Raw genomic sequence first — 18,932 nt, 5'->3', positions numbered from 1 at the left:
GATGTTACTTATAAAAAGTTTAATCTGAATGTGATCGTATCTTAGTTTTCACCTCCCAACACCCAGCAACTAAGCGTCACAACCGAACTTAGTGGAACCGAAATTCTTCTGTCAACATTTACAAAACTAAAATCATGAAGGGAAAGCATAACCCATTGTATAAAAATCAGCATCAGTCCATAAAGTAGAAAAATAGAAACATTTGCATTTCAGTGTACAACACCAATCCACGAACGTACAAAACACTAGAAACACTGATATTTCACTGTATAAAAATCACAGCAGAACATTTCGATGAACCATTTCACTAGCGAAAGCGTCAAATCAATGTACAGCTGAACACAACATCAACATTCATTTTCTACAAATTATTATGACCATTCGTGGGAGTGGGTCTTGTACAAAGGATTGTGGTTTTGTATGACCTAAAAACAATTACGAAGGAAATTTAAAAGTGTGTCTAGTAATTGTTTTGAAATGGCTTTTTGTTGTCACCATTGCAGATGGACAAAATGGTAATATATAATCATCATCATCATCATAAGATAATTGTCGTTGTTGTTGCTGCTGCTGCTGCTGCTGCTTCTGCTGGTCTATTTGCTCATCGCCTTGTGTCTCGACATTTTACTTGTTCATACAAAATCATCATTACGTTTTCCAAAACGGCCAAGAAATAGTATCAAAGCTAATCAAATATTCATTTGATGCAAACCACAAAGTATTGTATAAGCCCCACCCCGCACAGTAAGCTTGGGACACGACGTAACGGAGTTCAAGTAACAGTCGTGACAACCAGAAAGAAATCACGCGTTTTCAGAAGAACGATAACTCTATTATTCAATCACAAATCTAAGGCCGGTAATCCATACGAGACGAACACAAACCAAGGGCAAAGGGAGTTAACCTGGCAGGGGGACTGACACGCCGCCGCCGGCAGAGGCGCAGCCGTAGGTGAAGGGATTGTAGACTTCGTTGCCGAAACAGCGCTGGGTACGTGTGACACCCGTGGAGTTGCAGATGTAGATCATCTGCGGGTTCTCCCAGTCCGGGTACGGGTAGAACATGTTGGGGTTGCTGAAGGTCGGACAGGGCAGGGTGCCGGGTGCTGGGCAGGCTAAAGAGGTGGAAGGCAAAACAGTAATGGTAAGGGTTTTTTGTTGTTGAAGGGAGCAGTGTGAAGTCTGTTCTGAGTTAGCAGTAGAATGTTGAACGAAAGAACAGAAAAAAGAGTAGCAAAAACGTATAGAAGACAAAACGCACGCACGCACGTACGTACGCGCACATACACACACACTCTCTCTCTCTCTCTCTCTCTCTCTCTCTCTCTCTCTCTCTCTCTCTCTCTCTCTCTCTCTCTCTCTCTCTCTCTCTCTCTCTCTCTCTCTCGCTCTCTCTAAAAAAACACACACCCAAAAACAAAAAAACTTTCCGTATTCTCTCTCTCTCTCTGTCTCTCTGTCTCTGTCTCTGTCTCTGTCTCTCTCTCTCTCTCTCTCTCTCTCTCTCTCTCTCTCTCTCTCTCTCTCTCTCTCTCTCTCTCTCTCTCTCCTCATTGTGATAACCACAGAGACGGGTGCTACGTCTTCCATCCCTCCTGAACACATGACCTACCGCTTTTACAAGATTTAATAATTTGTGCTTTTTACATTTAGTCAAGTTTTGACTAAATGTTTTAACATCGAGGGGGAATCAAAACGAGGGTCGTGGTGTATGTGCGTGTGTGTGTGCGTGCGTGTGTGTGTCTGTGTGTGTGTGTAGAGCGATTCAGACCAAACTACTGAACCGATCTTTATGAAATTTGACATGAGAGTTCCTGGGAATGATATCCCCGGACGTTTTTTTCTTTTTTTCGATAAATAATTTTGATGACGTCATATCCGGCTTTTCGTAAAAGTTGAGGCGGCACTGTCACACCCTCATTTTTCAATCAAATTGATTGAAATTTTTGTAAAGCAATCTTCGACGAAGGCCGGACTTCGGTATTGCATTTCAGCTTGGTGGCTTAAAAATTAATTAATGACTTTGGTCATTAAAAATCTGAAAATTGTAATTTTTTTATATAAAACGATCCAAATTTACGTTCATCTTATTCTACATCATTTCCTGATTCCAAAAACATATAAATATGTTATATTTAGATTAAAAACAAGCTCTGAAAATTAAAAATATAAAAATTATGATCAAAATTAAATTTCCGAAATCGATTTAAAAACAATTTCATCTTATTCCTTGTCGGTTCCTGATTCCAAAAAACATATAGATATGATATGTTTGGATTAAAAACACGCTCAGAAAGTTAAAACGAAGAGAGGTACAGAAAAGCGTGCTATACAGCACAGCGAAACGGCACTACCGCGCTGAACAGGCTCGTCAGTTTCACTCCGTTTTGCACAAGCGGCGGACTATACGGTCATTGTGAAAAAATGCAGTGCGTTCAGTTTCATTCTGTGAGTTCCACAGCTTGACTGAATGTAGTAATTTCGCCTTACGCGACTTGTTTTCCGTTGCTCTTAAATCAACATCCAGCCTGTAAGGTTATCCCGAAACGGTACACTGAGCTGGGCTTAGGCAAGGGTTAACACGAAAGCTGTGATCATTAAATAAGTTAGAACAAGGCATTAGTTAGTTAGTTAGTTAGTTAGTTAGTTAGTTAGTTAGTTCGTTAGTTAGTTAGTTAGTTAACTGTTGCTTTTAGGGTCCAGCGGATCGTTTAGGCCAAATCAGGACCCCAAAGGCATTAGTGAGACAAAACAAATGAACACTGAACACTATAAGGCTGTCCTTATTTGAGCCCTTAGTTGACTTCGCGAACACTTTGCAAAGTCTTTTTTTGTGTGCCGAAAATCAGTGCCAAAGCTTCGTGTAGCAAGCTTTGTGAAGTAGACTTCCTTCCTCGAAATGTTAAAAAGAATCTTTTAAAAAACGCTCTTTTTTTCTCTCTTTTTCGTTGTCTTAGCAAGGCAAGGCAAAGCAAAGATTGTATTCAAGAAACCCCATGGGAGTACATGAAAAATCAAAACAAAAATACAAGAATTAGAAAGAAATGCAACATGTACATAAACTCATTCCGATGAAAACAAATACAAATAAGGATTTCATAACTCAAAAAAAGAAATTCCCGGGTTATGACTATATGCATTTGTACAAATCATTGCGGAAACAAAACAACAATTAACTGACTATATCATTTTAAAATACTGTATCAGCACCAATTTAGAATTCCTTTAAAATACATTTTATAAAGTGAATTAAGATTAACAAAACTTTTTTTCTTTGTTGTGGAAAACGAAAGTTGGAATTTAATCACATTAGGATTATTGCGATACTTTAAATGGAATTAAAAACATTCTCATGACTCACCAGTCTCGCACTCGTCACCGCTGAATCCCGCGAGGCACTGACAGCGGTTACCCTGGGCCGTGTCGATGCACGTCCCTCCGTTGCTACAGTTCAGCCGGCCTGACGAACACCTCTCTGTTGAGGGAGAAAAAATAACATTTAAAGACATGGCTCTCTTGGGTCCCGCTGCGGGGGCCCGGGTAGCTCAGGTGGTAGAGCACTGGACTTGTGATCGAAAGGTCGCTGGTTCGAATCCGGGCCGGACACAGGTCAACCTTATGTGCAGACACAGAGACGGTATCCATCTCCCACCCCCGTGTCACCACAGTGGCACGTAAAAGACCTCGGTCATTCTGCCATAAGTGCAGATGGCTGATACCACCTAAACACGCATACACTTGTGTATCTCATCTAAAGTCGGGTTAAAACCCGGGAACATGCCCCTAATGGCTTTGCCGTGAGGGCGTAAAACTTGAATTTCTCGGGTCCCGCTGCCGAACTGCATGAGACTGCGGACTTCATGGCAGCCACCGACCTGAAGATATGACGGCCATGAATATCGATCGCAGCAGAAGAAGAAGAAAGACATGGCTACTTGAAAATCATTATAAGGAAGACGGTAACAGAAGCAATGTGTTGTGACTCCACACAAGTTTTTTTAATTTTTGCGAATCAGATGACATCAAGAATCGCTCTCTGTTTTGTTAGAGGGAAAAAAAGCAACAACATAATTACACATGGCTTCTTAAAAATCAATAGGAGGCAGCATCCCTATTTGCCTGTGTGCTTGCATGTCATCAAAATGTTCATCTCCCAGGCAACATGTAAAGTCCTGTTTGCCTGTGTGCTTGCATGTCATCAGAATGTCCATCTCCCAGGCAACATGTAAAGTCCTGTTTGCCTGTGTGCTTGCATGTCATCAAAATGTTCATCTCCCAGGCAACATGTAAAGTCCTGTTTGCCTGTGTGCTTGCATGTCATCAGAATATCCATCTACCGGGCAACATGTAAAGTCCTGTTTGCCTGTGTGCTTGCATGTCATCAGAATGTCCATCTACCGGGCAACATGTAAAGTCCTGTTTGCCTGTGTGCTTGCATGTCATCAGAATGTCCATCTACCAGGCAACATGTAAAGTCTTGTTTGCCTGTGTGCTTGCATGTCATCAGAATATCCATCTTCCGGGCAACATGTAAAGTCCTGTTTGCCTGTGTGCTTGCATGTCATCAGAATATCCATCTACCGGGCAACATGTAAAGTCCTGTTTGCCTGTGTGCTTGCATGTCATCAGAATATCCATCTACCGGGCAACATGTAAAGTCCTGTTTGCCTGTGTGCTTGCATGTCATCAGAATATCCATCTACCGGGCAACATGTAAAGTCCTGTTTGCCTGTGTGCTTGCATGTCATCAGAATATCCATCTACCGGGCAACATGTAAAGTCCTGTTTGCCTGTGTGCTTGCATGTCATCAGAATATCCATCTACCGGGCAACATGTAAAGTCCTGTTTGCCTGTGTGCTTGCATGTCATCAGAATATCCATCTACCAGGCAACATGTAAAGTCCTGTTTGCCTGTGTGCTTGCATGTCATCAGAATATCCATCTACCGGGCAACAATGAAAGCTCAAAGTGACAAAACAAAGCAAGAGTCTTACGGGGCAGGTCGCAGATGGTTCCGGTGTATCCCAGCTGACAGGCACAGACGAAACCGACGACGGTGTTGAGGCACGATCCCCCGTTGAGGCACGGTGAGTTCCCGGAACAGGGCACGCCTGTAGAGCACGAGCATACCATGCATATCCTGTCTACTAGGCACATGACCTCACGCACATTCTCAACGCACAAGACTGCACAAGGTCACCTGTATACATAGAGAGGGTGATCTTTTGCAGTCGCGTGGGCTTCGAGAATCTGTCCAGCTTAAGGCGTTCCTTAATTAAACCCGAAGTCGACTACGCAAAGACTTCGCGAAGTCTTTTGACCGAAAACTCAAAGCTTAAGCTCCGTGCGGCCAACTTCGCGAACTATACTTCGCCTAGTCGACTTCTCCCAGCTAAGGACAGGCTTCACGCACGCTCAGATAATAATGACAGCAAATTAATGTGCACTGATCCAATAAAAAAAATGGATTCATTACAGCAGTGTAAATCTAAACTCAAAGTTGAGATAATTCTAGAAGAAAACACGTACAGAAAAGTTGTATCCCTAATCTGTCAATGATTTTAGAATGTAATCTCATTTCTGTATTAATTTTACTCGTAAGATCTTTTCCCTTGATTGTTTTCTGAGGTCTATGGATTTATTGAAGAAGTTTGGAGAATACGTTTATGCCAATACTGAAAAAATAGTAAAGAATAAAATATTGACAATTGTTTCGGCTATAAAAAAAACCAGGAAAAATGTAAATAAAATTAAAAAAAGAAAATTTAAAATATGTAGCATTTTTAAAATTATATGATATACAAAAATACTTTAAAGATAGACTTAAAGATAAACGAAAAAATATTAATACTGTGGAACCCCCCTTTGCAGACCTTCAAAAATCTGAGAAAGTCAGGTATTGAAAATGGAGGTAAATTTACAGAGCTTAATATGAACAGAAAAGCTTAAAAAGTAGGAAGTCTTAAAACTGGGGGGGGGGGGGGGGGTCTTAAAATGGGGGTTCCATTGAACTTGAAAAATCAGTCCCTGTGAAACAAGCATTTCTAACTCTTTTATGATAGACAGCAGAGTAAATACAGAATAACAGTGCTCTTCTACATCATGCAAAGTCATACAGCACATGCAGGGCGGGGATGTAGCTCAGTCGGTAGGGCGCTGGATTTGTATCCAGTTGGCCGCTGTCAGCGTGAGTACGTCCCCACGTTCGGCGAGAGATTTATTTCTCAGAGTCAACTTTGTGTGCAGACTCTCCTCGGTGTCCGAACACCCCCGTGTGTACACGCAAGCACCAGACCAAGTGCGCACGAAAAAGATCCTGTAATCCATGTCAGAGTTCGGTGGGTAAAAGAAACACGAAAATACCCAGCATGCTTCCTCCGAAAGCGGCAGCGGCGTATGGCTGCCTAAATGGCGGGGTAAAAACGGTCATACACGTAAAAGCCGTGGGAGTTTCAGCCCATGAGCGAACAAAAAATACAAAAAATACAGCACATGCAAAATGCGTTGAAGGCAAAAGACAAAATTCCGTACGTCTAATGTATGGTATCTGGACATAGATATACAAACAGTGGAAATGACACTGAAAGGCGGTAGTAGTGCAAAAACAACTTTCCTGAAAACAACAAACGACACATTGGTCCAGTGATCCTGTGACTGAATCGTCGCTTTTCGAGTGCCACATTTGCACAAACGCATTTACAGCAAAATAAATTAAAAATTAAAATAAAGAGATAAACAATCAATCAAACAAACAAACACACAAACAAACAATAGATCAATACATCAATACATCAAACAAACAAATAATCAAACAAACAAACAATCAAATACGCAAAATAACAACTTAGTAAACTGTTATCGTCAACCAGTATTGTCATCATTTTCACGAGTTTTCATTCACAAACACCTGGTAAATAAATCTCATGTTCCCCATGCAATAACTCGAGGTGGTGAATGGGTTTGAGCTTTCATGTGAAACGTGGATTGTCAAAGTAAAAGCCAATCAGGCTGATTGTTTGATGTGTGGAACCATCGCGGCTTTGGATTTGTGTTTCCGAGGACAACGATTGTAAGCATTCACTCTCAAAGACCCAATCAATGTTGATAATTACCGCGGCGACTCATGGTCAATTTGCAACTTGTCTCTGTAATCGAAAAATCCACAACGAAAAGTCATAAACACTTAAAAGAAAAGAAATATGCTCAACACTTACTGAATTCACAGGTATGATCGCAGCTCTGTACATTTTCAGACTGGAAGAAAAGCGTCAACAAGCTACGTTTGACGTCACATACAAGTTTGACGTGTTATCTCGTGCTACTGTGGCGATGCTTTGTGGCCCGGAGTTGGATTCTAAAAATTCGTCTCCCTGTGGGCTATTGTGCATTTTGTTGCACAACCAAAATGATGACAAAAACGATGTTTGGTAGCTTGTTGTCAGACCAGCACTTTGTTGTTGGTCCTCGGGGAGCATATCGCCTTTTGTCTCATATTTATCAACCGCGGCCTTCGGCCTTGGTCGATAAAGATGAAACAAAAGACGATATGGTCCCCTTGGACCAACAAAAAAGCTGGTCTGTCAACAAGCCACCAAACATCTTATAATGTTCAAACTGTCGAAATGGTACGACTTGTGCTGGTCAGGAAGAACTCGCCAGAATGAAAGCGTATGCTACTGATTTGTGACACAAAACCTTGGTCTAACACCGACACATTTAATTAGAATAACCTCTCTATTGTCAGAGTCCACTTTCACCATACCATCCTAAAGAAGGCAGTTTGTCGCGGCCGAAAGATTGATTAAGAATGTACCAAACCTGGTTACTGTGGTGTCCTCTTTCTGTTTCAACCTCTCTGTTCTCATTAAAGGCATGGACGTTGCCAGTAACCAGGTTCATCAGTGACATAACCATGTTAAGGTCAAAGACATTTTAACAACTGTTCCTAAACGTTTGAAAATATCCGCTAGAAGCTCAACACGGTTTTGTCACAAGGCAAAAAATATCGAGCGAGTAAGCTGCAGTTATTATAAGATAGGATGCATTTGTTATCAACTATAATACTGAGTATAACTGTATGACCTTCTTCCATTATATCTTCCTCAGCATCTACTGGAACACCCACAGGGTTATGAAAAAAAATGGCATCGCCATGCAAAGTGTGGCAATTTTGTGTGCATCTTATACGATTAGAGGGAGCATCTTTATAATTATAGGATAATTGTAGTAATTAGTTTGTGGCAGCAATACTGATTAGGTGAATACTACCACAGAATTTTAAAAAAAACTCATCATGCAATGACTGAAGAGTTTTGAACGCAGCTGAAAATACTATATTATGATATTGTTTATGATTAATATATATATAGGTTTTAATGATACTGGTGGGATACATTATTCACGCAAACAAAAATCTAAAAACAGACAGACTGCTAAGGCCAAAAAAAAAGAGGTCTGTTTACGGTAACATAGGCCAAAAAAAATAGGGTCGGTAGGTCGGGATTTTTTTTTTCTCCAAAAACCCCATATTTTTACGTTATTTTGCGTTTTTTTTTTGTTTTTGTTCCCAAATGCCAAAAAAAGTCTAGGGTCGCGCGAAAAAAAATAGGGTCGGTCGGGTTACCGTAAACAGACTATTTTTTTTTTGCCTAACATAAGCCATTCCCGCAAACATATTTAGCCAGTCTGTGGTGACATTACCAGCAAGATGTAATGGCAGATTGCTACGATTGAGACTAATGCCGAACCAATGAATCCGGATGTATGTGAGGCCGAATAGGACTACTGTTATAATTTGCTTAAAAACTAAACGAGGTTATCATGCATACATTTGCTATTAGTCCACTTGGATGAAGTACCACCAACTATTAGATAGGATCGTCATGCACGGATCTGCAGTCTGTTTGGTCGAATATTACACAGTACTATATACATGCTATTTGTTTGTTTCTATACATGTACTACAAAGCATCATTATATCCCAAGTAAGAAAACCGTTCATAGATATGAAGATTGTTTGGTTGGATACTACACAGAATTAGCATGCATAAATATGCGTTTTGTTTTGAGAACTAGGCATGGGATTACACTTGTATGGTAGATGCATAACCACTGGGTAAGGGATATAAGCTCTACAATTCAGAATGATTCAACTTGTTATGTCAGCCTTATTTGATTATAGTCAGGCCAGATTGAGCTGCAGTCTCGTGCATAGTTATATTTTTTTCGTACATTGACTGACTTTTAGTGCAGTTGTACTTTACGACGTTCGACTATACGTCACACTCACGTTGAGCGCACGTGGGCCCAGTGTAGTGAGCAGCACAGGTGCATGTGAACCCAGTAGGTGTATCAGTGCAAGCTGCACCGTTCTGGCAGGGGTTGAGCGCACAACTGTCCTCCTCAACTAGTTTGCCCCAAAACAAATTTTACATTAATCAATATTCAATCACGCCTTTACAAATGATGACAAGATGAAGAGAAAAATCAACGTTACCAACTGCTAATTGCAAAGAAGGGAAAAGACTGGCAAACGTGACAGTGGAACATTTCCTACTCCACAATGATATTTTAGTTCCTTTCACACGCTAAAAAGAAAACATTACTTCCAGATAGCCACTCAGCAAGGAATCATGAGCTTATGTGTTAACCTACATAAAAAAAGTGAATTCCAGGTATTTCTTTATGGTGGCCCTCTTTCAATGTACACAAACAATGTATCGTTAAATTTGATCAGGAACTCTGAACGACTTGTCCACTTTATAGTTAGACAAGCGTAATGTTCTTGTTTTCTGGAAGAACATTATTTACAAAGTAGAGAAAATCTGTATCTGCAATTTTTCATCTTGCAGAGAGTTTTTAAATCTTACGTTTACATTGTGTTAGCTTTATTATGTATAGATTATTTTTTCTTGAGTTTCATGCACAGGCTTTTTATCGTGTACAGAATAATCTATTAATGTATGTTTCAGTGAAGCGCTCGGAACTAGAATTTGAGCCATATAAACATCCTCATTATAATACACAGAGGGGTATATATTTGTATATCCGCCGCATAGGGCGGCTGTCACTCACTCATGTCACAGTTGACTCCCGAGTATCCCGAGCGACAGAGACAGAAGGGCCCTGTGCCAAGGTCGTCACGGCAGTAGCCGCCGTTCAGACAGAAGTTGGCAGGGCACCGAGTAATTCCTGTCACAGTGGTTTCACATTTTTGGTTGTTGTTGTCAAAGTGTTAGTGTTATGGTTTGCTTGGTGTATTATAGCGAAGATAGTGGAGGCAGGACAGGAGATTAGGACGCACGTTTTATTAAGCCATCTTGAATAAGGGAAAGGAAGGGAAGTTACTCCCCGAGTACGGGTACATATCATAAGTAGTCTCCCATTTAGTTATATTGGGACTTGTACTCAGAACATTTAGGAAATAATGCAACAGTTAGTAACTGCTTTAGTCAGGTATTTATGTAACCGAGTGCCCGAAGCACAAGAATTACCTTTGGAGGCAAAGCCAGTACCCCAGGCTTGAGATTTTAGAGCTAATTTCTTAGCCCTATAAAAACTGTTATGGGTACACAAAGGTTCCCAAGAGCATACACGGAGACAACAGCGGCCAGACCCTATCACAAACAGAACTCTACAATTGACAGGTGTCTAACCGGCGACTGACGTACAAGAAACGTCGAGCTACTATAAATATTGCAAGAACACGTGGCAGATGTCCACTTATTCATGAAACATGCTATTGAAGTCAAAGCTTGCGTGTAGGCTTACATTACGGTGAAATACAAGTAAAAGGCCACGCTATTTGGAGTGCTAGGCTCGAGTTTGACGTAACTTAATCGGCTGAATGAAGTAAAAAATAACAACAACAAAAACTGCACAAACATAACAGAATTAGAAAGAGAAGACTTGTGAATGAACTTCCGATAACGAAGACCTGCATGAGAAGTGTAGACAAATAAATAGTTTGTGCATAGTGAAGAAACAGTAAGCACATGTGCAAAACGTAGGATAAAAAAAGGAAAGTTTTGAATAATGCAAAAGGAAACCGAATCTGTGCAAAATTTCCGGAGTGATGACACAGCACTGTACAAAGTGCAGAAACACTGACTTTCTGTGCAACATAGAGAAAACAGTGAACAGAGAAAAAAAACAGTGAACAGAGAGAGTGGACAATTTAACTTTAAACAGAACAAATATTAAACTAGTTTGAACAGTGCAAAAATACAAGACTATTTTTTAGAGTGCAAAGTGGGTTTGTGCACAAAGTGCAAGTGTACCAAACAAGTGCAAAGTGCAAGTGTAGGAAACTAGCTTGAAATGTCAGTGAGGACATTACACAAGTTGTGCGCGACTAAGATAATATGCTCTCAGTGCAGCCACACATTCAAATTGTTCCAATCAAAGTGCATGAAAGTGCAAAGACAACAGACACTGTTCAAAGTTGAGGTACAAATACTATTAGTAACGTTTGCAATTGTTTACGTGAAGGTTTTTTTCACTATGATAATTACAATATGAAAAGCAGTTTTTTTTCAAATACTAATATAAATCTAAAATTTGAACCCATCGCTAAAGATCAAAAGAAACATGGATAGAATGTATTTCAAAACCTTCTGATACCAGCAAAAATGATTACGTTAACTGGGTGACAAAAAATGTATCCCTCGAATAAAGAAAAACTGTGTCCGAAAAATTGAGGAACAGATTTAGCTGGACCCAAAACGTATCAGAACAGACTCCTAGGGCTATATTTTCATGTAGTCACGTGGTGCGGGACGAAAACGAGGTGCACGTGCAGTGCTGGTGCCAACCAATCAAATTGACTCACGTGACTCGCACCGGGTACCCGTGTACAAACTGGGGCAGGTGCAGGTGTACCCAGGGTACGTGGTGTTCTCGGCGCATGCGCCACCGTTAAGGCACGGGAATGAACCACAGTTGTTTGTGGAAGTAGCTACAGTGATAACAACATTATTTTTTATTGTATAAAACCAGTTAAACCCTGTTGTGAATATTCATGGAGATCTTCACAAAAATGGTTTTGTTTGTGTTTTTGTTTGTTTTTTTGTGGTTTGTTCAGGATGTGTTTTTGTAAGGGAATCAAAAGGATGAGAGTGACACATAAACTCACATGTTAGAGCAAAAACACACATATATCGATCACAAAAATTCAGAAAACAGCTCAACACATGCAAATAGTTAAACTGATACCATCTAATAGTTCTCACACCCTTAAATCTTGAAGAAAAACAAATTGGCTAAAAAAGAACAAACTCAAAATATACTTACATGCAGATTTTGAGTAGTATATTCACAAACACGGAATGACAAACGCACCAAGAAACAATGCAACAGAAAAAGAATTTTTAAACTTACGTGCAACTTCACAGGTGTCGCCAGAGTAGCTGGACTGACACACGCAATTAAAGCCACTGGCCGTGTTGTAGCATGTTCCTCCGTTTGTGCACGGGCTGTTGCCGAAGCAGGCAACACCTAGAGAATTACACATTATTAAAAAGATCGTCACTTTACTTTCTTTACTAAGTACTTTTTTGTTAACGTCAGTTGCATGCAGGCTGCTCCAACCTTTACGTTTTTGCCCTTTTTTTCTTTTTTTTTAAACTTAACTGCATTAAGTTCATAAATCATATACATGTACAAGTACTATCATAAGAACACTTGACTGTATTAAGGCTTGGTACAATGCAAAACGTTTCACAATAAAACTACTTTTGATACCATATGTTCACGGACCGGTTGTACGGCGAAGTCATTTTACATTGTTTCAATTCTTTAGATGTGAGGAGCACCTTTGCCACTTTTCCTAACAACAAATACTCCAGGAACACTGTGATCAAAGGCAATGGAAACGATTGCTCAAATATGTGACCTTTCACCACGAAATGAGTCGCATGTCACCTTTGCATGATTTTCATATTTTTACATTTTCCTAAAGAGTTTTGTATGCTCTATCCAGTGGTGAAACCCGTTTTAGAAAAGAGCGAAAACTGTTTGAGTTATATGCCTGTGACTAAGGTGACCCTCACGCTGTTACCATACACTCTCCGGACTTATATTAAGCCTAGCAGAAAACCGCGCGAGGTGACATGCGACTCATTTCGTGGTGGAGGGTCACATATAGAGATTTCAGATAATACTCAAAAACTGTTGGAGTACATCCATTCCTTTTTGTCTTTTAACCCTGGCCGGGATTTTACAAGGGTCAAGGCCAGTTGGACACATTCCAACAATCAACACCCGTGATGCACTCTGTGCAATGTGGGATTTTTTCTCTCGAATAAATTCATTAAAAACCACTGGTACATCAAACAGAAAACTTAAATCAACACACGATTCTAACTTGGACTTTTGGTATGTGTCTGAATAAAGGGATAGATTTTTATTCTTAGTCTGGGCATATCGAAGATATAGAGAGCAGAATTGTTATTACGGAAAGGACTATTTCTTAAAGCCATCGTGCATTGGTTAAAATGCCCTCGTAGCTCAGGTGGTAGAGTACTGGACAAGGGTCGCAGGTTCGAATCCGAACCGGGACGGACAACTTACTGTACGTGCGCATTCACAGACGGTATCCATGTCCCACCCTAGTGTCACCACAGTGGCACGCAAAAAAACTTCAAAAGACATTCTGCCTTAAGTGCAGATGGCTGATACAACTAAAACACGCATACACTTGTGTATCTCATCTAAAGTCGGGGTAACACCCGGGAACATGCTCCTAATGGCTTTGCCGTGAGGGCGTAAAACTTGAATTTCTCTCTCTAAAAATGCTCACGCGTCTGGCAGTTGAAGCCGCTGTAGAAGTTGGGACAGTTGCAGATGTAGCCGCTAGCTGTGTTGGTGCAGCTACCGCCGTTCGCACACGGGTTTGACGAGCAGAAGTTGGTGCTCACTTGACCTACATTGACAGTACAAAACAATACAATACAATACAATACAATAAAATACAATACATACGGGTTGGAATAGCATAAATTGGTGCTTGATCTTTATTTTACAAGGCATCAACAGAAATTACGTCATGACGATGTCCGTTTGAAGACACATTCTTTGTCTGCTTAACCATCCATACTAATTCCATCTTGAAAATGTCAAGCCTCAACTACCACCCCCCAAAAAATTAAATTCTGAAGCAAAGTAAAAGTTGTACGTGTCAAAAGTACTGGTCAACGTTAAGAAGTAAAGGTAAGCGTATCTTAACTAGATAGAAGACTACTGACAAAGAAGTCCAAGCAAAGGTATGCATTTTTATCCTACATAGGTGAGAGAGACCACGCATGAGATAATAATATCGTTCAAACAACACGTGTGTGTATCATGTAAATGAGGTCGTGTCAAACTAGTCTGGCAGAGACCTGCTTTTTCACTGCTTATAATGCCGAAGTCCCCGAGATAAAAGTCATTATGGAAACACATTATAGAAACACTTATGGAAACACTCGTTGCTTTTTCAAAAATTGAAAAGCTCGCTTTCGCTCGCAGTTCAATAGTTAAAAAAGCAACTCCTGTAAATCTGGTACAACACAGCAAGCCATGTAGTGTTTTAGATATCATACACTGTACCTATTTCGCACTGTGTGCCGCTGAATCCAGCCTGGCAGGTACAGAAGTAGGAGCCGACGAGCTGAATACAGTTCCCTCCGTTCTGGCACGGGTTGGACGTGCAGCCAAACACAGGGGCCGGAGTCGCGGCACCTGGGTAACAAAAACAGCCACTACTTTTTTAGAAGGTAGAGGTAAAAGTAAATTAAAATGTGATAACATTGAAAAGAACGCGCGAGAAAGAATATGACGTCATAATATTATTCATCTAAATAAAAAGAAGACACACCAGTGACCAGGTTAGGTACTTGTTTTGATCAATATTTCGGCAGATAAACTGCCTTCGTCAGGATGGTATCATAATTCATCATCACAATACACTATACATCACGTGCAGTCATTTCATTCTTTCATCATACCATCCCGCACAAAGCAGCTTATCGCTGGCAAAATATTGATTAAGAATTACGTACCAAAGCTGGTTACTGTTGTGTCATCTTTTTGTTAAAAAGTTATAATCATAGTGGAGGTATAAGTCAACAAAAAACATTGTCATGTGCTGGATTGTGGACTGATGTTTTAGAAAGATCACTCGTTTGATGTTACGCTATGTGCACGCTTTCGCCCGGTAGTCATTCCACGGTTCATTTAGTTGCATGAAATCAATTACAATTTCATCATGTTGTATTTGAAGGTTCAACTATGGTTGGCATTGAATCTTTAAACAAACTACCTTACACGATTCGCTTACCATTCATTTAGGGGCAAACAGTCAGTAAGTAGGCCTACTCTTGTAACTCGTATATAAGTATTCAAGGACTACAGTTATGGTCTGCTTCTCGATGTTTAAAGACATATTCTGCCTTTTACGATGAGTTTCAAAAGAAGGAGAGACTAAAAGCTGTTAGGTGTGTATAACTGAAAATTCATTCAAAAAGAACCAAAATATTGCATGTCAAATAACAAACAAAGTAGCTTTATTATGTTATTATTAATAGATTTGGTTTATTTAGACGAATTGTTCAGCCGTTACCGCCATACGTTGTACTGTCCATGCAGGAACACCACTATAAGCTTCTAGCTAGCTTGTTGCTGTTACCTGTGTATTTTGTATGCATGTCATGATTGTAACTTTTGTTAAAATAAACTTAGGTTTAAAGCAAACAAAGTAGGTGACTTCATACTAAAACTAATGATGATTAGGACAGCAAATCTGGAGAGAAAAAAGCTAGAGAGCTGTGCAAACGAGAATGCTAGCATTGCAAATAGCAATTAATACATTAACAACGCCTGATCACAGGAAGTGTATCTGGAAACTGCCCGTGGTAACATTCAATGACAAGTTATTTATGCGCTTAGAACATGCACCATACACAAATGAGTAAAAGTAGGCCTTTAAGTAAAACACGTACTAGTTCCAAAAAAAAAAAGACAGAAAGAAACCTGTAGGTATTTCATTATTATAAGAAAAATAAGCACAAAAGCATGCATGGGGTACATCGGTATATATAACCACATACAGACGTACATGGGCACTTACTTTGATATATTGAATACACACATGGATACATAAACACATACAGTCTCACAGTCTCTCAGCCTCCCCACTGAACCAGCGTTCCTACAACGTTTTCATTTCAGAATTCTCAAATTTGTTCCCAAGCTGTCTTGTTGTTGTTGTTTTTAGTCAAAAACGTTTGCCTTTGTTGATACTACTCAGTAACAATAATTCAGTTAAGTACCGAGAGCAGAAGACACCAGTCAAAAGATATCTAGTAACTGTGCAATTTCCTTGGGAACAAAGTTCAATTTGAGGACTGTCGAGATTTGATTTGATATCTTGATGCAATGATTATGACAACCTTTTTTGCTGAAGTAAAGTTTCAACAACTTCCATACTTTCCACAGAATCTTTAAAAATAACTAAATATCAAAGGAAAAAAGAGAAACCCAGAAAAGAAAGAGAGAGAAACAAAACTAACATCAAACTGATCATACTCGTTTCTCAAAATAATCACAGCAAAGGGAACCAAGTCTACTCTACTCTACTACGTATATCTGTCTGCCAATCTACGATTACATGTATGAGGATATATGGTTAGATGACTACATGAATATATAGGTTATATTGTTAGATGAGTACATATGCTCGTGTTATAGTACAGCTGTACCTGTCTCGTTGGCTTCAGTGATTCAATGGTGTCAACTGTGAAAATGGTCCCTATTGTAGAACTATGCTCTCTCTCCCATTGTAATTCAATCCAACAAATAAACCAATAGAACAACAAACTAACACACACATAATCCACGAACAGACGAACAAGCAAACAAGAAAACAATGCCACACATACAACACAAACAATAACATTAACAAAGCAACTATTAAAACAACTACAATAAAACAAAACAAAAACAAACAAAAAATAAACATTGATCAATCAACATATCAAACAAAGATAAACAAAACATGAAAAAATGACAAAAAACACTTGAACAGACACTTAAAAAACAAAACAAACAAAAAACATGCGCAGCCAGCAAACTCGTAGCAAATCAAAGAAACAAACACTTTTTTTTGTAAACCCACAGAAACAAGCAGACAAACAAACATTCAAACACATCATACAAACTCACACATAAATTGTTACACAAAGAAACAAACACATACAAACACATCATACAAAACACACACATAAATTGTTACACAAAGAAACAAACACATACAAACACATCATACAAACTCACACATAAATTGTTACACAAAGAAACAAACACATACAAACACATCATACAAACTCACACATAAATTGTTACACAAAGAAACAAACACATACAAACACATCATACAAACTCACACATAAATTGTTACACAAAGAAACAAACACATACAAACAAATCATACAAAACACACACAGAAATCATAACACAAAGAAACAAACACTGACAAACAAAAATCTAACACAAAGAAACTAACAAAATACCAAACAATCTAATTCCTTCACAACCATTGCGGTGTATATAGTTACCAATTTCACAGTTGGTACCACCGAAGCCATCAGGACAGGTGCAGAAGTAGGATCCCACGAGTTGTACACAGCTTCCGCCATTAACACAGGGGTTGGAGTTACAACCAAACACCGGAGAGGGTGTCGCAGACGTACCTGGCAAAATGATATATATATTAAGATCTATTTCTAATGTTGATATTCATTTTCTAGACATATCTGTTATTGTTTGCTAACAATAATATCACCCATGATATCTTTATTACGATTTATTTCTAGTGTTGATATCCATTTTGTCGACATATCTCTTCTCGTTTGCCAACAGTCAGAAATCAGAAAAAAACGATACACCCATGATATATTATTTTATAACTATTTATTTCTAATGTTGATTTCCATTTTCTAGACATATCTGTTGTCGTTTGCCAACAGTCAAAAAATAGAAATAACGGTACACCCATGATATATTTAGTACGATTTAGTTCTGATGTTGATATCAATTTTCTAGACATATCTGTTATTGTTTGCCAACAGTCAGAAATTAGAAATAACCGTTTCATTATCCTGATAATTTGCGCCGAAATAATATCCGAAACGATCTTGCAAGTAAGGTTCGCCATTTTGGCTTCGTTGGATACTATAACAATGTGCTTGTCAGTACTTTTGATAAAGTAAACTGTATGATAAACAATAATGAAAGTGTTATTCCATAAAACAACTAGCACTGCTATTTTTAGTTTAAGATTTTAGTTTGTCCACATTACTTTGCTTGCAATTAATTAACGAAAAGGGTCGCAGGAGGCTAATTACATAGAGGGTATGTCATCATGTCATAACATACAATAACTCTAAACGCAAAATCACGGAAAATTATTAATACAGGTTCAGTTTATGTTCATGGGGACAACTCATGTATAAATCAAGCAACGGCTTCAACCATTAAGACTCCGGAACATTTGCAGGAGAAAACAACAGAGGTTTCACGGTGCTTCTGGTCAGAAGAAAACTTGTGAGTGGGGCAAACAAAAAAGACTACTTGGCCTTCTTGAAAAGTAGAATGTGTTAACAGTGTGGACAGCATTCTACATTTAGTGCATTATGCATGATGCTACTATAGACATAAATCTAACAGGTTGAGAGAAAGACGTGGTTCACTTCTACTCTGTCCTTAAAAGAGAGTCTATACATTCAACGCAATGTGAAAGAAAGCAAATCATTTGAAAACTAGGGGAAAAAACAAACAAACTGTGTAACCATGTGAGACGTAATGACAGTGCAACCAGGAAGATTAATATGCAGTTCTTGGTTAGAGAGACCCTAAACTTAGCAGAGTCAGTAGATCTTGGTTTCAGAGACCCTAAG

At 39.2% G+C, this 18,932-nt stretch overlaps 1 protein-coding gene across 7 annotated transcripts in view; it reads right to left on the bottom strand.

Moving 5' to 3' along the window:
- LOC138976090 (fibropellin-1-like) overlaps window positions 1–18,932 on the bottom strand; it is a 32,974-nt gene continuing 14,042 nt past the window's right edge. For 5 of the 7 annotated variants that reach the window (XM_070348902.1, XM_070348901.1, XM_070348904.1 and 2 more), the window contains 9 exons: window positions 14,587–14,718; window positions 13,799–13,921; window positions 12,379–12,495; window positions 11,831–11,956; window positions 10,075–10,191; window positions 9,290–9,406; window positions 4,995–5,111; window positions 3,361–3,474; window positions 1–1,114 (listed from right to left, as the gene is read on the bottom strand). In XM_070348902.1, coding sequence (XP_070205003.1) covers window positions 900–1,114; window positions 3,361–3,474; window positions 4,995–5,111; window positions 9,290–9,406; window positions 10,075–10,191; window positions 11,831–11,956; window positions 12,379–12,495; window positions 13,799–13,921; window positions 14,587–14,718 — 1,178 coding nt within the window. In that variant the 3' untranslated portion in view covers window positions 1–899. The remainder of the gene's footprint in view (window positions 1,115–3,360; window positions 3,475–4,994; window positions 5,112–9,289; window positions 9,407–10,074; window positions 10,192–11,830; window positions 11,957–12,378; window positions 12,496–13,798; window positions 13,922–14,586; window positions 14,719–18,932) is intronic. The other 2 variants (XM_070348903.1, XM_070348905.1) reach the window with 2 other exon arrangements.

Source organism: Littorina saxatilis, linkage group LG9 (genome assembly GCF_037325665.1).
Source record: "Littorina saxatilis isolate snail1 linkage group LG9, US_GU_Lsax_2.0, whole genome shotgun sequence".
Taxonomy (NCBI): Eukaryota; Metazoa; Mollusca; class Gastropoda; order Littorinimorpha; family Littorinidae; genus Littorina; species Littorina saxatilis.
Note: the sequence above shows the minus strand (reverse complement) of the source record. Positions and strands in the feature narration are given on the sequence as shown.